This window comes from Anas acuta, chromosome 2 (genome assembly GCF_963932015.1).
Source record: "Anas acuta chromosome 2, bAnaAcu1.1, whole genome shotgun sequence".
Lineage (NCBI taxonomy): Eukaryota > Metazoa > Chordata > Aves > Anseriformes > Anatidae > Anas > Anas acuta.
The window spans coordinates 43,370,997-43,394,433 of record NC_088980.1 but is presented as its reverse complement, the minus strand read 5'-3'; the positions used below and the strand labels follow the sequence as shown (position 1 = coordinate 43,394,433).

The 23,437-nt window shown below is 40.7% G+C and overlaps 1 protein-coding gene across 1 annotated transcript in view; it reads right to left on the bottom strand.

The window, feature by feature from the left end:
- Positions 1 to 2,901: 2,901 nt before the first annotated feature.
- The window catches only part of CMTM8 (CKLF like MARVEL transmembrane domain containing 8), a 33,540-nt gene continuing 13,004 nt past the window's right edge, over positions 2,902 to 23,437 (bottom strand). The window contains exons 2-4 of the mRNA XM_068674462.1: positions 10,825 to 10,998; positions 6,112 to 6,228; positions 2,902 to 3,460 (exon numbers count right to left, since the gene is read on the bottom strand). Of these exons, the coding sequence (XP_068530563.1) occupies positions 3,377 to 3,460; positions 6,112 to 6,228; positions 10,825 to 10,998 (375 nt within the window). The 3' untranslated portion in view covers positions 2,902 to 3,376. The remainder of the gene's footprint in view (positions 3,461 to 6,111; positions 6,229 to 10,824; positions 10,999 to 23,437) is intronic.

Below are 23,437 nucleotides of genomic sequence, written 5' to 3'. Positions count from 1 at the left end.
CAGGGTGAGAGGAGGCCTCTGAGCTGGGCACACGGAGTTTCTACACTTGGTAGCGCAGTAACCCCATCATACGCTTTGTTCTGAAGTTAGGATGTGTGTTCTGTTCATATTTAGTAATTAACAGGTCCTTCAGCAACTAAGATTGTCTTAGGAGTGAAGACAGGAAAGTTCAGGTGATCTTCAACACAGATATAGGGTCTAGCATAAGGCATTTACACGAGCAAGACGGGGTTTGTGAGTGTAGGCAATGGCTCAGCAGAATTTTTGGTTTCAATCTAGTAGTTGCAATAAAAGATATTACCTCTCCCACCAATTTGTAGCCCATCTCATTAGATATCAAAGCTGCAACATTACCAATCTACACAAGGAAAATGGTGAGAAAGCAATTTTTTAACAGCTTTTTCTATTTTCCATACTGTTCCACATTTATGGTTTCCTTGCAGGCCCTGTGGAGGAAGGCTCTGGTAATTTCTGTACTTCCTATTAAGAAATATATTTTTCTTGCCTGCTGATTCAGCTAGTTCTTAATTTCTCATGAAAGTATGTGTATGACTGGGACCCTGCTGATCTGAGTTTAGCCCAGTGAAACAGAAATACCTTTACATGAATGCATGTAGAATAATAGTCATATTTTCTACTCAAAGATATGGCATTTTCCATAAATCACTGGCACAGACTCGAGTCTAAAACACCGCTGAATTTCCAGTTTTGATTATAATTCTCAAGAATTTTGCTAAGGATTTCATCACTTCCCAGCTTACTTTTAACTAAGGCTTCTTTCTATCTTACATACCAAAATAAATGTCTACAGCCACAACTCTTGTTTTAGTTGTTACGTGATAAACCACAGCTAGGTTATCTTCCTTATCAACATTAGAATATACAGAAGCACAGGTCGTAGTTGGCAAGTCACTATTTAGGACTAACACATCTGGAAGAAAACCATGACCTTTCGGATGCTTTTGCCTTTTTTCAGGCCTGAAATAGAAGCAGAAACCTTCAGAAGTAATTCTCAGCTTGTATTGTACCCAATTTTAACTAGACATGCAGATCACTTGAAAAACAATCACTTGGTAGCTGGGAAAGACATGGGAAATGAAAAAATTGAGAAATAGCATGGGAAGTAAGATGGTTATCTTTTCAAATGGAAAGAACAAGGCAGATAAGTTATGGTTTGGGAAACAAAGCAAGGCCAAACACAGAATAAATTTGTGCCTAGTATGTATTTATCTTTTTTTTAACTCGGCAGATTTAAAAATTTAATTCCCAGACTTGCCTTTGGAAGACATTCTGCACGTCTTCCCTTGAGGATCAGGGCTGAAGACTCATAGATGAGGTAGACATTTTGCCAGGAGCATTCCCTGGCTGGCAATATTGTGGTTGTAACCTTCATTAATGGGTTTACTCTGACATATAGTGGCTGTTTTCTAACACGCAGTTTTTTGGTAAACTGGGTGAAACATATTACTCCCTTGTAGCTCTTCTCCCTCTTGCTACCTCTATCCACAAATGTTGTTTGGGTTATGGTGTTGGATCACCCATCACAGTTACCACAAGGTCATGAAACATTCATGCAAAAGCAGTCATGTTCTTTGAACTTAGATATGTATGTCAAATATCATGCAAGAAAGAATTTCTATTACTACTCAAGCATTTTCACAGCTGGGAAATCACTCAGGAGATTTTAATTTTGGCTATATTTCTAGTCACATTTAATCAGGTGACATTTGTATCATTTTATGCCTTTGATTCTTTTCCAGCAATGGGAAAGAGCATATGGGATTTTAATGACACATTTTATCTGTGCAGATAAAATGCATAGTTGGTAGCCCTTCTTCATTCTCAGGATGGGATAATATTAGCAAGCAGCAGACAGCCTGACCTTTGTTACGCAGGCCAGATGCAACTGCAGACAAATATAGGTATTTAAATAATATCTTGGCTTCCCTTATATTGAAATCCTGTGACTCTGATAGGTAATCAAGAACAAACCAAGGGGGTTGAGAATAGAATTAGCTGGCTGCTGATAAATCTCCCTAGCTGCAGGACATGCACGTAAGTAAGCACACACCATTTACTCACAGGGAGAAATGCTTCTTTGAAGCTGCAAGATTTCTCTACTACCAAATATATTAGTTCAACAACATCTTCGAAGACTAGAAGAGTCCAAATCCTCTTAATGCAGGAATAAGGGATTTACCAGTAGTTTTACATGAAACTTGAAATAATATCACAAAGTAATCACAATCTTACTCTTCACATAATTCCTGGAAAAGATTCCTTAGGTAATTTCTATTTGAAAGTCATTTTCAAAGGTATTTGTCTTGAAAGTCATAATCTTCCATCATACTTCTGTTTGACTCAAAGATATTTAAATGTGAGTCAAATTAAAAACTTCATTTGTTAAACTAACAACTCACAAATGACGCCAATAAAGAGGGAAGGAGGGAGAAAATTCACTAGTGTCTTGACAATTCTTCTAGGGATTTAATCTTTGTATCATTTAATAAGATTTTGATACCCAGATTTTATTTAGGACAGATTACTGACCTAATCTGAAAAAAAAAATAAAAAAAAAGGAGAGAGAAAAAGAAACCATCCTCAGAGAAACAAAAATTATACCTTTAGTAGGTGTTCAGTAGGTTAAACACTGAGCATTACAGGCCTGTTGTCTAGACTTATGCCTTGGAGCCTGCTGGATTTGAGAAACCTGTTGAGATAATGTGTTTCAGACGCACCACTCCTCCAGCAAGCTTCAGACCTACATTAATAGGTTCCAGAACCAATCTCATGACTAAAAGAGGTTATTAAAATATGTAAACTGACAGCATCATCGGAATTCCAAGTAGCATATACTTTCCACTGAAAAAGAGATAAAAAAAACAAACCTGTACTCCCGGGTTACAAAACATGCAAAGTTGGGTCATTTATTTATTTATTTTTAAAGTTTTTAGGGTTTTTCTTCTGCACAATGCCACTTTTTATACATAGTAACTAGACAATATCAACCTCAGTTTTGATTTGTAGCATTCAGTATCAAAATACAACTGTCACATTTAAAAAGTTAAATTTACAAAATTGGCACATCATTTCAGCAAAGTTTATTAAAGGTTTAGTCATAAGATCTACACAATGTCTAGAAAAATACCATGTTAATTTTAAAAGAAGTATGAAATTTTATTATACAGTACAACGTCAATGTTAGGTGTCACTAAATATGATATTGTATTATAAATACCCATTTTAATCTCAGTTAAAATATATTGCCAGTTCTAACAGAAATGTTCGAAAAGATCCGATCCCTCTTCCAAGCTTTCATCAAATGAGTACAATCCTCAAGGTAGTTCATACTACAGAATTCACTTTAACGAAGTATTTACTGCAAAGTTCTTGATCGCCAAGATATAAAGCTAAAATACGTATTTCCAGCATAGCAGGAGGTAACCACGAAGGCAAAGAACTGTAGAGAGAGGGGAAAAAAGATATATATTAGAAAAAAAAAGAAGTCTTTGAGAGCATTCTCATTTCTATGAAAAATTAGTTATGGCATTTGGAAAAGGGAAAAGTACCAAATTTACTAAAATAGTGCTCTTTGGCCTCCTCATACTTGGGTTGCCAACAGTCAACACTGTCTAAGTAAGCTTCTATGAAGAAATATGGGCCTAGAAGCAGCCAAAACGAGGACTACTTCAACACTTACCTCCACATTATATTGCCTCAGTATGGATCGTGTGGACTAGACACCTGCCAATCCTACGTGTGCAGCTTGTAACACCAATTTCTGGTAAAGACTGAGGGATAGCCCATGGGAATGTTTTGTAAATAAATACAATGCTGCTACATTCCAGGAACTGCCTAAAGTCCACCCATGCCCCAGCGTGGCACACCTTGCATCCAGGTAGTTTGTAGAAGAGACCAGGATTCAAAATTCAGGCCTAGGCACGTTCTCAATGAGCAGTATCAATCAGGTTACTAATTTCAGTGGTCCTCTACTAATGAATAAAGGTATTCCTCAGTGCAAATAATGGTGACAACAACCCTGGTGAGATATTACTGCTTTCTCAGAAATCGACTGCAGAGCGAGCCTTCTGCAGCGGGCTAGATTTATTTTATACTGGAGGATTTTAAGAACTACAGAATATCAGTGGTGCTGCTTCTGCAGCCCTTGCAGCATATGCACCCAGAAACCAAAGAACAGCTGTGAACTATTTCAGTTGTACTGATAAAGTCCAATTTGGTGCCAGTGGTTAAGTTCCTGCTAATGACTGCATGCTGTACAAAATAGCTTATGATAAGGCCAGAATGTTTTGTGCTGGTAACTGAACCAAATAAAGCTGACACTGCAGAGAGGATTAACGCTACTTTTCTTGGAGGTCAGCAGTGATAGGGACGAGAGGGAACAAACACAAGTTACAAGAAGGGAAACTTTGGTTAGATATTAGGAAAAAAAAATCAGTTGGAGATTAATCAAATAGGACAAAAGGGGCCCAGAGACATTTTGGAACATCCATCCTTGGAAATGCTCAAAACTCAACTGGCCAAGGCCCTCAGCAGTCTGGAGGAGGACAGGTGGGACCAGATGACCTCTAGAGGTCCCTTCCAGCCGAAAAATACTCTGTTCTGAGAGCAAGGCATTGCTAGGCATGTAAACAGCCAGCAAACCTAGGCCCTCCGATAGAGGACTTTCGGTGAGTCTGATCTAATGTAAATTTAATCTGTGACACCAAAACCTGTAGATGATAATGCAAAAATCGATTACAGTAGAAAATGGTAGCATTCTTCACAAGACTATTGTTTCTTAGGAAATAAAAGCTCCATCCAAAATCTTTCCAGCAGAGAGCAACTGTAGGAGATGGATGATTCGCTAAATTATCACAAACATCTATCCACAAAACCCTTAATGGGTTTGGAGAGCAAGAATCTAAATTTAATAGTTTATTTAGACAGTGCATTAGATAAACACTATTACGGGGTATTAGAAGAGATTCCAAATATCCCATGAGACACTGAGCATTGTTGCATTTTGCATAAAATGTTTATCAGCATGGAAGCTTATCTAGCAGCAAGCAAGTTCCCATCAACAGCACTGGCTGAGTAACTGATCAATAATTACACACTGCGAAGAGGAGAAGAACCTGAACAGCAAAGAAGTGACAGGGATGTGGATATACCATTCCCAAGGCAAAAACAGAGCAGGTTTTCAGGTCTCTGTGTTCATCGCTGTGTAAAATAAGCTTCAGATGGAAGACAGGATTCGCGAATAGTCCAGAAAAGACAACTGCTGATGCGTTAACTGTCAGCAAGGTAGCTGTAATTCAGGGTTACTCTGTAAAATTCAATTTCTCTACTGTTGCCAAAACATGCAAAAAGTTCTTTTGTAACTCCCTTAACTGAGCTAGAGAATATCTTCACCTACTCATTAAGTGACACAGCTCTTATTTATATATTAAAAAGTTGTTTTTTATCCACATTGACAGCTCCAGATTCCCAAATCTAAGTAGTAAGACAGTAATGTCAGACACTAATGATTTGCATCCACTTTAAAACACTCGAGAGTTTTCAAGCATTGCCCCCCCAGCTCAGAAGGATTATCAAAAGGTGAGGCTGGAACAGGAAGATCACTGTAAAAATGACAATAGCACTTCAGGGCCTTCCCACAAGGGCTCTGTGTATGGCTCAGCCTACAAAAAGCTAAATGTACCTTAGCCACATCAGCGCAAAGTCAGCTGAGTTATTTAAACTGCTTTTGAAGTTGTATAAATGCACTACGCAAACCTGGTGCTCACCCAATTTGTCTACTCTGATGCACAGACTATAACTTCTGCCAGAAAGCTAGTAATAAACTGGGGCAAGGAAGGGACGGCTGTATGACCTCAAAAGCATTACAGCCTTTTTCAGACGTGACAGTCATCTCCTGGCTGAATTTCTAGTCGTCTCCAAAAACCATGAACTAAATTACAGCTATCTATGGATTGTGTGTGTGAGTTTTTATAGCAGTCTGCAGCTTTTAAAAATCCAGAACATGTGCATTTCCACCCTCACTTCCAGAGGGCCTTTGTTTGATAACACTTAGTTAGACGTTGAACTGATTGAAGCAAAAAATGAACTTACTGAAGAAGCTGCCCAACTGTTGTAATTGTGACTGTCCAGTTCTTTGGTAACTGAAGATGCATCTACAATGGCAGCAATGAGGTACAAAATGAAGGCACTCCCATTAAAGCACAGACCCTGTTGAAAAACAAGATAAAATTAGCAGTTCATATGACAAAGCATTTGTCACCATTTTCTGTTGAGACATTACAAAGCTCTCCTCTGAAACATAACGTGCACGTGTGATGTACACACAAAATGTGTTCCTCAATGATTTTACCTTCTTTCAAGTTTCCATCTGTAAGATTAGATTTTAACTGCTCATTTTTAACATTTGTAAATATTAATGCATGGTTTGGACCAACTGCTCGCTCCATCACACTAAATCCAGAAAGGTTTAGTTTTAAAAAAAGTTTAGATTAAAAGTTTAGTTTAAAGTGGGTGTGCAGTGATTTTCCAAAAGTCAAAATAGAAACACAGATTGGTTATCACAATCTAGATGTTAAGCAGTAAGAATATGACACTATATGAGAAAAGGGAAAAGGGAAAAGGGAAGAGGGGAAGGGGAAGAGGGGAAGGGGAAGGGGAAGGGGAAGGGGAAGGGGAAGGGGAAGGGGAAGGGGAAGGGGAAGGGGAAGGGGAAGGGGAAGGGGAAGGGGAAGGGGAAGGGGAAGGGGAAGGGGAAGGGGAGGGGGAGGGGGAGGGGGAGGGGGAAGGGGAAGGGGAAGGGGAAGGGGAAGGGGAGGGGGAAGGGGAAGGGGAAGGGGAAGGGGAAGGGGAAGGGGAAGGGGAAGGGGAAGGGGAAGGGGAAGGGGAAGGGGAAGGGGAAGGGGAAGGGGAAGGGGAAGGGGAAGGGGAAGGGGAAGGGGAAGGGGAAGGGGAAGGGGAAGGGGAAGGGGAAGGGGAAGGGGAAGGGGAAGGGGAAGGGGAAGGGGAAGGGGAAGGGGAAGGGGAAGGGGAAGGGGAAGGGGAAGGGGAGGGAAGGGAAGGGAAGGGAAGGGAAGGGAAGGGAAGGGAAGGGAAGGGAAGGGAAGGGAAGGGAAGGGAAGGGAAGGGAAGGGAAGGGAAGGGAAGGGAAGGGAAGGGAAGGGAAGGGAAGGGAAGGGAAGGGAAGGGAAGGGAAGGGAAGGGAAGGGAAGGGAAGGGAAGGGAAGGGAAGGGAAGGGAAGGGAAGGGAAGGGAAGGGAAGGGAAGGGAAGGGAAGGGAAGGGAAGGGAAGGGAAGGGAAGGGAAGGGAAGGGAAGGGAAGGGAAGGGAAGGGAAGGGAAGGGAAGGGAAGGGAAGGGAAGGGAAGGGAAGGGAAGAAAACTACAGTTTGATTACATTTCTAATCTATAAAAAATACGCTGTCAGAATGAATGGTTCCTGGCCATATGAAGAATATTTATGATGCTTCCAAAACTTTGTTTTTGCTTTTGAAGGAAATAAAGAGGGTATAATTTTAGTCACTATTCTTAGTACCATTCAGTACTTTTCCTTTCTACCTGTTTCTGAGAGGAGAAAACAAACAAACAAACAAAGAAAAAACAAACATAAAACCAAGGAGGAGAACAGTCTGAATGATGAAAAGACCCATCCATGGTAGATGCTACATTTTCTCTTCTAAGGAGCCGAGAAATGTCTCCAGGGATCTACGCTCATTACTACAAAAGAAGCAAAGCAGATAACATTGATCTTACACAATACTACAGAGAATGAACAAGAATGGTTTTGCATGTGAGAGAGAACAGAAAAGGAAAGGAGGCCAAAAGCCTGAGAAGAGGAAAGAGACAAAAAAGTATGAGGTGTTTTTTTTCTTTAAAGTGATTTTAATACTTTGACATTTACTTACTCACTGTTTTGTCATGGCTCTAGGAAGTTCATTCTCGTTTTTAAAAAAATCCCCTAAAACTCCCCCCCGCTGCTTGTCTAAGGCATATGAATTTGGCCATAAAATACACTTCTAGTTCACAGGTGCTGTATTTAAGTGGAATACCCCTGACACTCTTTGCACCTAGTTACAATTGCATGAATTAATAACTGTCAATTTAGACAAGGTCCTACTGTTGTAGATGATCTGCTCCCTTCAGCTTCTGGGCCTGTCTTTGTACCCGAGCACCATGCAAATATCATAACCCTTCAATCTGGTGTCCCAGTTGTCTCTAAGCCTTGCCAGACTGGTGCAGCTCCAACTTACTAATTTCCATCGTGTGACCCAGCGGACGCTGGCAATATACATCAATTATTCAGTATTGAATTCACCAGGCAACAACTTTGGCACAATCCAAAAAGAAAAAAAGAAAGGGAGGGAGGGAGTCCAGTGCCGGGGAGTTCAGTTTGATTCATGAGCTCATTCATGAGTGGTATCTCACCTCTATCAGGTCATCTAATAAAACATGCTTTCTCTCCGTGTAAATCTCATCTCTCCTATCTAAGTATTACAGTAATAAAATCTCAAACTGTCAATTTTAGGATAGGGTGCCAACAACTGGCAAGCACAACTTTTGTAAAGCACTGATTTTCAAACTTCAAATTTGATTGCCTGGAGTATTTGTTGTTGTTATTTTTAAATTTCCTGTTCCAAAAAGACTCAATTACCCTGGAAAGCTACAAATCCCTGCAATATCTTGTCATGTAGAAAAGGAAAAAAAGCACATAATTTTTTCAAAGTGCTGCTTTGGGAAATAACACTGCTGGGGAAGATGGAATGCAATGCAAGCTGATTGGGCCTTTACTGCCAATATATTACTCAAACCAAATGGTTCATGCTAAATTACCATCTGCTTCTTAAATTCAGATTTACCAGATTTTAAAAGCTTCCATTGATTGTTTTAGCAAAGAACTGGCATTATTAAGGAGAGTCAGTCCTGAAGCATATCCTTTGGGTTAATTTGCAGTAAAGTAACTGCATCTTAAGCAATTTGGTAATGTGCTTAACCTGCAAAAACTGAATTTATGACAAAGAAGTCCAGATGTAATTTTGGGTACTGCAGACAACCGGCACAGTTTGAGCTAAGTGTTGCCTAAGGAGGCAGAGCAATAACTAGCAGAGACTGATACTTTGGGAAATGGGGGGGAGGTGGGTATAAACTCACTCAAAAGGGGTGTGTCCGTCCTGCCCCCTTCAATGAAGACATTAAAAACATCTCTCTGAAAAGAGGCCCAGTGTTACTCTTGGCCAGCCAGGAGTAGCAGAAGTTCATTTCACAGTCTGCTCCCAATAGCTCTTTTAATACCCTAGGGCGAACCAAGCTGAAATGCAAGCATCTTTGATTGGTTTTGCATTTCTTTTCTCTTTGTATTATCTTTTACTATAAAGGGTGTCTACCTTTTGGATCCACATTTGGGTGATCTTATCTACAACATATTTGGAACTCAGAGCAAGAAATGCACTCAATTTCAAGTAGAAACAGATCAAAAACTCCAACTTGTCTACCTCATAGATCAGGGGCAACCCATTTACCTGCAGCGGTTGCCTGATGATATTGTTAAACTGATGAAAGAGGGGTAATAACTAAAATGGTATCCCAATGGGTACAAAAATGCTTTCTTTTTGAATGTACTTACATCTAATGGATGGGGGAGGGACACCACCTTTAAACGTATCCAGACACATTACTGCTGTAATTGAAATAACCCAACATTTCTATAGCACTGTTATAGCCTTAATGGTAATTGCTGGTCATGAAACTTGAAAACAGAGAAGCTGTCTGAACAGAATCCTGCTTGTTCTTATTAGTAATTGCTATAGCTGACTATTTATTACAGCAACAAATGGGAAGGTGAGAAGTGTGTTCAATTTTAGTCACATACACAGTATAGATGATAACAAGCTGTTTGCAACACAGAAGTCAAATATATTTTTTCCATAAAACTAACAGAATTCTCATTAGTAGTCTTTAGCTAGTCGGGAGAAAAAAAAAATAGCATTTAATTGTATCACACAAATGCAAAACCAAATTTATATTAATTCTTGGATGGGTAACAAATAGCAGTTGGCTTACGTGACAATGACTTTGAGGATCTACTGCCCTGAACACCAACATGTTATAAAAATCATGTAAAAATATACTGCTGCCATGTATAGCTAGCAGGGTTTGTCCAAACCACAAAACTTGGATCTGAATTTCAAGGGCCTGTGAAATTTTTCTCTGTAATTACCTTACTTGTTTATCTAATCTTCATAAAGTCTTGAGCTAAAAGCAAAGGATCACATGGCATGTATTTTACATATATATATATAATACTAATAACTTGCAGCACCATTTTCACTGTAGGCCAACTACTGCTAGCTCTGAACCACATTCTCTTTTGATTTAGCAGAGGAAGACTCATGCTTTAAGATCCATGGTCCCAATTCATGGTGTTGACTCAAGTGGAGATTTCTACTGTTTAAGCCATATGGCTGGATCTGTTAGCTCAGAGGCAGCAACAGCCTCATGGAGTGTAATCATTACAGGGAGCAAAAAAGGCCACTGTGCATAAATATGAGTCACACACAGACTATTAAAAATCAAGTCACTGGATCAACCGATGAACAAAAAGGTGAAACATCATAAGGAGAGTGTTTTAAAAGGGTAGTAGTGTCTGGGTAGTAGGAAGGTTAGACACGGCAGGTGTGCAGACACAAAGAAAGTAAGGAAAAAATGCAAAAAGCACCAGTGCAATTGGTTAACTACAGCTGTAGAAAGCACCGGTATTTTATTCTCTTCATAACACAGCAAAGCTGAAACAACAAAGAAAAGGTTTATTTACCACTGTGGTCCATGGCACCTGTGGGATCCTGGTGTAGGTCATGGTCATGTAGATGATCAGAAAGAAGACAGTGAGAACCCAGTAAAACACAGCCACAAACATCACCCAGCCAAAGGCTGGATATAAGAAATACTCAGTTCCAGCAATCAGCGTCCACACCAGCAGTCCTAATACCTGCAAAAGTTATGGAGAAGAAAGAAAACTGTTACACGGTCTTAGACCTCAGACATTTGTTCTGGGTCAAATAACAATGCTCCTGCCATTCAGATAACCATTTAATGAGCTGAGCTGGGTTGCTATACCGACATAGTACTAATCTAGCAAAAAAAGAACAAATAAAAGTGTTTTTGCTGTGGCAGGATGTCACAAAGAGAAACACCTTTCACTGTTATGGAGCCATAGCTGTGGCAGTTTTATAGCTAGCTCTCAAAAAGATCTCTCATTATAGATAATATAAAAAATATTATAAAGACATCACAGTGAATTGTGTTTGAATACTAGCCTACTAGCTTACATGCAGGAAGGTAAGTAGTAGGATTTTGCAGTCAGCAAAGTCACTTTAGAAACAGAAGGCTGTGAAGTACCACTGGGGTCTCCAGGTGCCACCTGCCACAATCACAGGTAACTGAGCAGTTGGGTCCAGGTCAAAACAGTCCATAAAACACGTGCTCTGTGGTCTGTCAGGCACCAGGGATACAAATCAACTCCCAAGGCCTTATAATAAAGGTAGTAGTGAAATATCCCAGGTCAGGCTGGGAATATCACCGCTTTCCACAGTTCTCAAAACATCTCCCAGGTGACCTGACCAGCAGAAGCAGACAAGAACCCACGCTCAAGCAATTCCTAGCCCACCAGTCTGGGGAAAAAAAAAAAAATCTAACAAAAAACACCTCCCGCATGATCCTGAATCTGGCAATCTGTTCACAACCAAGTCATGAACAAAATACATCAGCCACGGATTTTAACAGAGTCTCCCCAGTTTCTCCAGCGTTAGCTGATCTCCAGTGCATCAAGGGGGATGGGGAGCAAACAAAACAGAAGCCAAGCAGATATGCCAAGTGGAGAAAAGTTGTGTGTTTTACAGGTTTTCCAGCAATTATAAAATCTTAATATTAAAACGGAAGGGACTATTTTATACCTTTCATATATATATATATGTATATATAAATATTTAGAAAGCACTTTTGTGGTGCAACCCACTTATTGAACAGACAACAGCCATAGCAGGACAGACTGGAGAACCTTCTACCCCAAGACCCTGTCTCCAGCAGTAGTTAATAACAGCTGCCTGAAGAAGTATATAACAATAAATCACTCAACAGCAATATTTCTTGGTCTGTAGTGTGTAATCACTGATGATAAATCTCAAAACAATACATGCAAGACAAAACTCTCCTGCTAAACAGAAGATTACTGTGATTCATCCTGATAACTTTCAGCAGCTGATGCCTACTTATTTTGCCTTCATTTCCCCTTCCAAATTGTCACCCAAACCAAATTCAGCCCTCAAATTGTTGTCTTGTGTATTCATAGGGTATTCCCTTGTATTATTTGTACATTCATCCACATCTGCATTATGCGTACATAAAAAGCACCACAAAAAGCCCCACTTTTTTTTTTTTTTTTTTTTTTCCAATTATTTTTGTCTTTTAATAGAAATAATAATGTGTTTTTTTTTTTAAGGGCAGTTTTTCACCATTTCCCCCACTTCAGCCATTCCTGTTAAGACTAACAATTCCCAGTGCTTGCAGCACACCAGGGGAGGGCAGCATTGCTTCACAGGAACGATTCAGATAGTTCAATAGTTATATAGATGTAAAATAGGCCCTGCTCTTTTAATAGAAAGTTACTGTCTCAGCAATGCTTCTGCTAGTTCACTCTAATTCTAGTCCCAACCACATTTTACTAATAGTAGCAATTCAGTTAATAATGCCTTAAATTGCACAGACTACACATGATTAGATTAAAAAACAACTCGAGTTTTAGTGCAACAACTGCTTTCAGAATATACGATCTGGAGAGACCACTGAGCTCGCAAAATGCCCTTTTCTTAGGATACGAAGTTGCTTTCTGATGTGTCCATCCACATTAATCTACATTTGAATTCATCACCCATAGATTAAATCAATGAATAATTGGACTCAGCAAATTCAAAGAGAGATTTATCCTCAATCTAAGTGTCTGGTACGATACCACCAAAGGAAACTTGGGAGAAGAGACAAAGGAAACAAAGAAATGAAACATCATTAAACACCCACGGACAACAGTGCGCTATTTGAGAGAGCTTTTAAAAATAACCAGATTTTTTTTAATAAAAAGCACAAGACTATGAAAAATGCTTAAGCTAAATTCAACCCAAACAAGATTGATAAGAACATCTCATCATATACAATGGGTTATTTCTGAAAACAGCAAAAACTTCACAAGCAGCAAGTTCTTACAGCCAAGAAGGACAATTTTGAAGGTACAGGAACCCACCAACCTCACATAGCCACAGAGCGAAGCCGGCTAGGCATGAACTAGAGCATTGGTATTCTCACTGTTAACTGTTTTTTCCCCAGTAATATTCTAACGTGTTATTACCATCTCTCCTTGAAGACCATTTTAATACACAAATGGCCATATATCTTGCACGTAGTCTGAAGAATTACTTTTAATGCGTGTTTTTAGCTAGCCCATATAAATGGCAGAACAATTTATCCAAGCACCGTGGACGTTTCAGATTTATATTCTTAACCAGTTCCTGGTTCATATGCATCGTAACTTTGATGGGTTGCAGATTAGAGTGCGTCTGACATTTTCGGTTAGAGCCAGACACTCTCACTGCACATTACCGCAGCTGACAAGCTGAAATAATATTTCACGTTTCTTGATTAGACCTGAAAAGGTCAGAGCAGCTCATGGTCAACAATTCACTCTGCGTATAGTTAAACGATACGGCGAATGGTTTTATTGCGCATGTTTACATAGGCAATAAATTGATTTAAAGTTCATGCTGGCCAACAGCACCTACCAAATATCTAAGGAGTCAAAGGAACATGGACAGCTAGACAAGTCTTTCATTATCAGCTTGTCTTTTCAGCACGTTAAGTACGGAGATAGCTTGGGATGTGTTAAAGCCCATCTCCTAATATTTTGACTGCCCCTTGCATTATGTTTACTGTTCAACAGATCAGGTACAAACTGCATGGCACTGGTGAATCTGCTGGAGCCAAGAGCACCACTTCTCCTGATGACTTGATAACAAACCTCCCTGCTGGGAACAACTGGCCTATGGCTATATTTAAATGCCGTCTCAGTGAGCTTCTGGTGTACAGGAGATGGCAAATGAGTGATAGGTATGCAGTGCTGTAAAGCAAAGACCAGCAGCTGAATACCTGGGGAGTGCTCACAGGCATCCATGTGTACAGAAGCACACAGCTTGCTTCAGGACTTCAGATGGAGAAAGCCCTGCTCAGGAACTGGGAAAGGCCTGCAGCTCATCATGCTACATTAATCTAATGATGTGTATTGGTAATAGACAAGTATTTGATTTGAACTTATATTCTTCTTGAGAATTACCGTGATCCTGTCTAAAATGACTCTGAGAAAGGGAGGAAAAAACGCCAAGGAGAGAGAAGAAATAATATTGTGGTAGCTGATGAAAGGAGGGGCTGGATCTGACTGTAAGGGCTTCATCTGCTGTGTCCAGTTCTTCAAGTCAGGTATGGATTTCACTCACCAGTAAATCATAAAGGCAGGCGGTTTTCCCTTGTTTATTGCAGTCTATGATTTTACCTCGGACATCTATTCTGTGATCATTTGGCTGCCACTTGATCAGGTACCTCCATTACCAGACTGCATTAATATGCCAAAGGTACTAATGCATACTTCAGCAGTTGGCAGATACTGTAAAAAGGAAATAACTTGGTAGCAACGTCCGATACTATTGAGCGGGCAAGTTTAAAATTAGATGCTTAATTGCGTATTCAAACCCTTAAATAAGTGCCATATTTTTTCTGCAATGCTGAGAACTTCAGAAGTATCAGACTACTTTAAAAAGAAAGGCTTTGTTGCCTAGTAGATGAGATGGATCTTGTCTCGTGTTGCTGCTGCTGTAAGCGAGCAGGTACGAAAGCAGGTGTTGAGCTTGGATCTGTCTACTCAGTTTTGCTTTCAGAAGTAGCTTGAAAATTGCAGAACTAAAACCGTACTTGCAAACTATATTTAAAACGCCTGTGATATATTCCGTGACTCCTCTCCAGTGACGTTAACGTTACAAAAATTGCAGCATTCATCCTGCCTGGTTAACTCAGCAACACAGTTAAAGATGTTTATGCGTCCCTTTCAAAGGAAAAAAAAGTCTCTTTGTGGCAGAACTGACAGGGAATAAAACCCAAGGCTCATCTAGCTTCATGAAATAAAAACTTTTTGGCATGTTTGCCTCAAGCTTTTCATATTCTTTATCCTAAAGATGCTTCCCAGGACCATTTCAGCTTGCTGTATGCATAAGTATTACAGGATTTATACAGTGTTGCTACTGGCATAGATGGAAATCATGGTAGAAGGAGACCAGAAGAGCTGTGCATTTGCAGAAACAGTTGTCTCCTGTATTCAGCCACCTAACCATGGACGGGCTCCAGCACGACATCTTGCATCTCCTTCCAAAGGAAGCAGATTTACTACAAGAAGAAAGAGAGACCACTCTAAATTATTGCACATCTTTATTTCACTATTAAATCACCAGTCACCGTGTGCTCAGCAGCAGCACACGCAGCCTGTGAAAGCCTCGGCCTCCATCCTTTTCTTCCTTTGGTTGCCCTCTGCCTGCAAAAAATCCCAGGGGGGCTACTGTGGGCTGGGAGAGCACAAAAATTTCACAGACACCAAAATGTAGGCTCTGATGCCATGAAATATCCAGGAAGGGAGATAGTGGGCATAGATACTTAAAAAGTAAAAAGGTGAAAAAGTGGAATTCCTTTTCTATTGTGTCTGTAAGACAAGACCAGGACAGGCAGTTGTAGTAACAGGAAGATTTATTTGCCCTATGTTTGACAGATACAGAATGATATTTTCTTCCAGCCAAGATGAAATGGAGTAAATGTTTGCAATGCATTTAAATACTCTCTTTAATTGGAGTTTTTGAGCTCCCATACATGCTATTAGTACAAGAAGGGATATCCACCAATTTCATCGTCTGTCACTAGAGGGAGCACAGCCATTGCTTTTTCTGAAAAATATTTTAAAAGCTCTAGCACCATCAGCGAGAGTGGGAGTTCTATTTCCTCGCACAAGAATCACCTGCCAGGAGAGAAAGGTGGAGGGGGAAGACACAGAGCAATCTACCAAAATAACCCCGATGGCCTTGTAATGCCAGAGGGGCGATTTGCACACATTGCTGAAACCTCACAGATTGAAAGGGTTGGAAGGATTTGGAAGGATTCAAATTTAAGTTGGATTTCTATTAACGCTCAGTGAAGATGCAAAGACAAATCAATTCAAAAGAGATCTCTCAGCTACAGTTTCTAGAAATCCCAGATCCTTCCTGAACTATTGTTGAAATTTCACAGACCGCGTTAATTAACGTACTCTGTATTAATTTAAGCCATGCGTTGTCTTAGACCTCTGTTTCTCTTCCCCAGTTGCAAACACTTTTTTGACATGAAACACTACAACGATTTGGAATAAAAACGTGCAAAATTCAGCACTTTTTACTTTCATAGAATTTCTGAACACTGTCTGAACATTTCTGAAACTGTTTCAAAGCAGTTTCAGCATCGAATCTGCTCTCTAGTCTTCTAACTTTCTGTCACACTCTTGGCTCCATGGCAGCAAGCACCCCTCATGAAAGGCCAAACATAAGAGCTTGAAATGCTGGCAATGCTCACCGTTACTTGAAAGGAGAAATCTCCCACAGAACTGTTATTGAGAACAGCTTTCACTTGAGAGGAAACTACTGGAAGCATCAAGTGTCTAAGCCTACTCCAGCAGTATGCCTTCCCGACAGAGTGAGTGACCCCTTTTTCTCTGGAGTTTAGTCCAAATCCTATCACAGGCCACGCAGAAAAACCTTCTGACCCAGACTTGAAATTGTTTAACCTCACACCCACTGACAGATTATTTCATTCCAGAGGGAGGATGCCTATCTCACAGTGAGAACTCAGACCATGTCCTTCAAGAGCTGACAGAGTCCTCCAGTGCATTTCCCACAGCTCCAAGGATCAGAGAAGTCTTCCCACAATGACCTAAATTTCCCAGAAAAGAGCCCAGAAGTGCCTTTGTGTATAGTACCAGGCCAGGCTTCTCCACAACTGAGTCAGTAGAGAAGAGCCAGTCCTGGAGCACCAAGTTGCAAACTTACTTTTCTGATCAGAAAGGGTGTGCAATGCTGCAGTGCTGCCTGGGCACAAAATCATACCTCAGCGAAAGGCAGTAGCACACCCCAGTTTCGTGTTGACTTAAGGAGTCTACCACCAGCTCGGATGAATAAATCACAAAGGCATTCCTCCTCTCGCCTCCACGGCTGATGCCACTGACTCCACCACAACTCACACGTGAGGAGTCTTCTGAGATCCACTGCAATCAAAAGCTTATGAAAATAACTCAGGGGTGGGAGGGAGTAAAGAAATCATCCTGTCCGTCCCAGCAGCATATTATAACGTTAAGCCCTTGCTTCACCTGAGAAACAGGCGTGGAATGTATGAGACTGGAGCTAACACCAGTAACAGGCCCAAAAGACAAAGCTTCAATTAAAACAACCAAAGATGTTTTCTGGAAAACACAGGGTGTCCCATCACCCGTCAAAATCAAGGTGCAGAGAAAGGCTCCTGCAAGGAAAGAAATGTAAGGCCGAAAAAAGATAACTCCAATTTTGTATTTGAGGCCGAAAGAGGATATGATGGAAGCCTGCAGAATGGTGGGTGGCATAGAGAAGGGAGTAAGGGCTGGATTAGGCTTCACAGCACAAGAAGCATCCAGTTAGACTATCAGGCAGAAAGCTGGAATACAAGCAGAAGTGAGTGGTATTAAAAATAAAATAAATAGAATAAAATAAAAAAAAAAGAATAAAAAAACACATAACCAAATTACAGAATTCATTGCTACGGCATGTTAAGGAAACCAGGAATATGAGGTTTAAAAAATATCCCACCAGGCCCTGGAAGAGAGATCAGCCCATGGCTATGACCTATATACATGACAGACAACAGGCAGCCTTCAGCTCTGGAAATCCCTAAATGTGCAACTTGCCCGAAGCCCTAAAGCTACAGCAAGGATGGATCTTGCTCTGTGTGCCCTCCTTCTTACACTCTTCTCCAGGTTTTCAATATTTGTCACTAACAGAGGCAGAATGCTGGATGAAAGGGGCTGCTGAGCCAATCCATCACAACCACTATGACCAGCTGATGGCTTTAACTGGCCTCGCCTTCCTGCAGGAGACCCTGGCAACTGAGAACTGGAAGCAGCAAAAGTGTTAATGGGATAGGATGGATCAGGTGCAGGCCACATCAATATACCACCGCTTGTTTCTAAAGCAGAGCTGTGAGGAACAGGCTCACGCCACGGCGAAGAAAGCGGCTTGAATGATATCGTTATGAAATCTATCTTCTCAGCAGAGCAGTGGTTGATCATTAACAGGTCATGAAAATGTGTACAAAGCATAAAGATTGGTCCGTGTCCCAGGGCACTTTCCACATTAAGTGCTTTTAGGTTTTCGTGGGCTGCATTCAGAGCACACATCTGTTTACCGACGGTTTCCCGATGCCTGTAAATTCGAGCTTAATGCTCGTGTTTTGCCTGAGGAGCTGCGCACACGGAGACATTTATATCGGCAGTGCACTTTGCTGTGCATTACACATATTAGCTTGTTATACCCTCGCTAGCCATCACTTTATCTCCCTAAGCAGAAGACACACCCTGGCCTTTGCCCGTACTGTTCCTTTACCTGCCAAAAGTACATTTTATGCAGAAGACAGAGTGATGGGTCCTTCCCAGGTCAGTCAGGAGAAAGATCTGGGATCAGCCTCTGTCCTCAAACACCCGGAGCTGCCGCAGCTCACTGGGAACACGCTGGTTCCTGCTATCAGCTCCTCCATCGGTGGCAGAGTTTAACGTAAAAATAAAGAGGGGCGGTGCAAAAAATCGCTGCAGACAAAAAGCCTGCACAAGAAAAGCATTTAACTAGTTCTCGGGAAGGTCACTTGGTGGAACAGGGGGAAGGCAATGACCTCCACCTCCTCTAAACCTGACCTCAGCCAAGGAGACCGCCTGGCCTCTTCTCCAACAGCGGTGACAGATGTGAATTAAAGGGAAACTGCTGCTCCCTTTTCCTGCACGGCAGGGGTTACTCCCACCACCTCGCATTTCCACAAGAAACACCTTGCTATTGTGCAGCAACACTGCTGATGTCAAATTCACCTTTTACTGCCTCCACAGCTTCCTGACAGCGTCAGGAGAAGTAAGTGGTGCTGCTACGGCCAACGCCGTGGGCTGCAGCTGATGGTGTTGTGGGTCCAGGCATTGTTCACTTGAATTCCTGCTGGGCTTTGCTCTTTGGCAGCAGGCAGGGAACATGGAAAGTAAGAGTTTGTTAGATCCAAACACAAAATGATCTGCTTTTTACAGGTACTCTCTGAGGCAATTTCACTTAGCGCTGTTCCTGAGGATGAACTTCAAAATTACAAAGCAAAATAGTCACACACAAACACACGTTAGATGGGATAAATATTTCTCTGTGTTTCCTAACAGTTGCCTTTGTGCAGCCTCTAGATGTGCTTTTTAGGAAAAAATACTCTTGAAGATCCAATACAACCACCTTTAGTTTTAAAACTAGCAAATAAATTCCATATTTTGTTCTTTTTTTCTCTTAAAACCCTTGTCATAAATCATCAAAATAGGCAAACCAAGGTTAAATGTTCTTGTATTTAACATGCAAATATGAATGCATTTGTAAAGGTTGTAGCTGATTTCTCTGACGAGTAACATTCACAAACAGGTCATTTGAATAGTCCTGGCCCCATATAGGCAGTACAGACGCAAAAATACAGCCCATGTGACCCATGAATGAGACACACGAGTAATTCATTGAGCTGGTTTCTTTGTGAGTTCTATCACCAAAACCATATGATGCCCGATTTCAATTTTAAAATATCCCCATTCATTTAAAATTTAAACAAACAGGGAAAACATACTGGCTTTTTTTTTTTTTTTTAATTCTTATTTTGAGATTTGAAGTTGAGGTTTGGACAAGGGAGGCAATCTCTATGGATACCAAATTTCCTCTCTCTGTTTGAGACAGAAGGGGTTTCGGAAGCACAGCTGCAGTTGTACCTGTGGGATTGGGTTTGTACCCCCCAGCCCAGTAGTTTTTGGGTTAGGGCTTTTGGAGAACAAGCTGAGCATACCACCTTTCTTTTGTGCAAAATTAGTGCTTTTTAACATTGGTTCACAAAGATATGGTATTTTTTTCTGAGAAGGGCTGCAAACTGTCACCTCAAGTAGAGGATGTATTTCTGGAGGTAAAGACCATGGTGCAGTCATAGTGCTCTGGGTATAATTTCTCCTTGACGATGCACAAACTGTGAGTGTGTAGGTTTAACCTACTGCATACCTTGAATACACGCTTGTCCCTGATACTGTTAGGAAGTGACACCGCTTTCAGAGAAAAATTAGAAAGAAAGACAGTCAGCTTCAGTAATCTCTAGCTGCCAGAAATCTCCTTTTCTTTCTTATCATGATTTAAACAGGAAAAGCTCAAAAGTGAAGTCTGAGCTTCAAAGATATACAGTCATATGTGTCCGGCTGAATGTGTTTTCCCCAGTATGGCTATTAATATCTATTATTATTATCACTACAAGCACCATTGTTTCTTAATGAACTTAATGGTAGGAGGGTTTGCTATTTTGTTTTAATGCATTCATATAAATGAAAAGATGTTTGACTTACCATTAGGTTCTACATTGATCTCACCTCTTCTAGCTACATACAGAATTCTCCTTTGGAAGAAGTTTTATAGTACTCTATCTTCCTTTCTCCCCACAAGGATTTCAGGCTCCTGGGGGTAGAAAAATACTGGTTTCTCAATAGACTGCAATGATTTGTACGAGTTATTTTTAAGAATCGGAGCATGTGTACATGCTGAACACACCCATCCACAAAGAGAGTCATTCTGCCATCATTTGTACATTAATAAGGTGAACTATTTTTAAAAGAGAATTCCTAGCCATGGTTACTCATGAATTATGACTGATTATTTATGTAGTGAACTTTGTTTAAACGCTGTCTACGTTCTTCAAGAGAACAATGCTGTGTACAGCTGCTTTTTTAATAATGTCACCATCTCTGTTGCTATTTTTACATTTCCATCTTCCTGTTAGGCCATGTAAATAGGGATGCCTATAATTAGCGGACGCACTGTATTGTTTCACAAATCTCTGCTGCTACATTACAACAGAAAACTCATTACTTCTTTGGGAATAACTTTTATTTTACTCTATACTTACAATACACAGTCATCAAGCTAGGCATGGTAGAATGGGAAAAACGAAGAGAATATCTAATAGGAAAGCCTATTGCTGCATTCTACTTCCATTTAAAGATGAGTAAAACATTAAATGCTCATTCTATTTATTTTTTTTTTAGACTGAAAATATCTTTTCATTTCCAGCTGAACACACAGAAATTGGTTTTGTACAATACAAAATTTTTGCTCCCCGTGAGAGCAAGCCTTCCAGTCATCAAAAGCTGAAGCAGCTCTCCTTGCCTAACAAACAGAAGACATACAAAAATGAGACTGCATCCAGATCTGTTGTTGTCCGCCTATCTAGAAGCTTATTGTACCTCTTGACTACTTCAATATCTAGTCCCATATATATAAGTTCAACCCCAGGAACCATTATGCACATTTTGGGTAGAGATTAAGGATTTCACAAAGAACAATTCTCACCTCGTAGCAGTACATCATTCATGGGAAAATCTTTTTTCTGATCTGGCAAACTTGTTTTCCTTCTCGAATACATTTTGCAGTTAATGTAACAACAACAAAGAATGTCTGTAAATATCTTACATTTGCATATACTTTTCTGGAGGCATTTGTGTACACAGACTTCACAGTCAGAAAGGCCCCTTTTGGCCACATGGGCAATCGTGCAAAGGCTTCAACCTACAGAGTGCTTTTTGGAAAGAGAGGACATCCTGGTGTAGATGTTTAGCATGTGAAGGGATTCACCTTGTTTCTACATAAGCTGCCAGGATGCCAATTGCTCATGTTGCTGAAAACCTCAGCTTCACTTCTAATCTGAATTCATCTGAAGTCAGCTTTCAGACGTCCTCTTCTCAAACCTCCATTTGTCACCGCTGTATTAAAGATTGTACTAAAAGCTGCGTTTAAAATTGTTGACAAGACACAACTGATGAAGAGAGAAACATAAATATTGGTGTGTTTTCTTCATCCTAGTAGCACTTTGAATGAAGCAGCAACAGGGCTAGTAGAGAATTTTCACTAGAGACCTATTTAAGAGCTGTTACCACTGTTCCACAATTAATATTTGCAGAGTAGTTTGGGGTGAAAAAGCAATTTTTAGATGAAGGATTGTACACAAGCGAAAATATTAATGCCAAGGGAAGAAAACTAGCTGGACAAACAAGTAACAGACACTGTGGATGAGATATACTTTTAGATGACTGCTTGTCATCATGCTCCATAACTTTGTATTTTTAAGGTTCTGGAGAAAAAAGCCCACAAGCTGGAAGGACTTCCCACAAGCAGCCAGCTTTTTGTGATGAATACTCGAGTGGTGCATGCAGCATAAGAGAACAAAGTAAAAAGCTCCATGGGATACCTGACACTTGAAATTCAAACTACCAAAGTCATAAATTAAGTATATATGCCTGCGTGTGAGCCAGGGTATAATGTTCCCCAACTGCTTCAATGGGCCTTGTGTAAACAAAGAACAAAACAACTGGCTGCAAATGTCAGCTTTCTAATTCAAGTAAAACAAGCTTCCAATTAAGAAAAAAAATCAAGGCCTGAAGACACTGGCTTATTCAGGTTTAAAGAGGTGAACAGAAGTGATTTAACGCCCCTCAGATGTCTGCTTTACTTTTCTGTCAGAGGCTGCTGCCCTGCAAGAGCAGCTCCCAAATCTGCTCCTGAACTACTGCACTCTGCTGCCCAGCATGGCCAAGGTAAACAAATCTCTGGCTTGGGTTATCACCATACACTGAGCTGTGCACTGCAGCGAACAGCAAGGCACGGAGACCTTTTCAGCTGTCTGCGCTGCAGAGCTACTGATCTGGAGTCAGAGCTTCTGAATTTGCCTCCTGGAGTACATGAAACAAGAAGTCAGGAAACAAGCGAGAGGACAAGTCCTTCTCGGCTGCTGCTTTCACTGCAGGCATTTGTGCTTCTCTGTTCTCACAAGAGCCTTTGGGGTTTCATGCATATTCAATTCCATTTTTGCCTCTAAAGCTTATTTTCCAATACAGCTCCCAGACTTCAGAACTGCTGCAAACTACAGGGGCTATGGATTAGTGGGTGTCATATGCCTGGAAGAGAAGCATTTAGAGCAATTCCAAGTCGCAGTGGAAAGATATTCCCCACACATTCTCCTTCTAGCTCCTCTACAGGCATGGCACT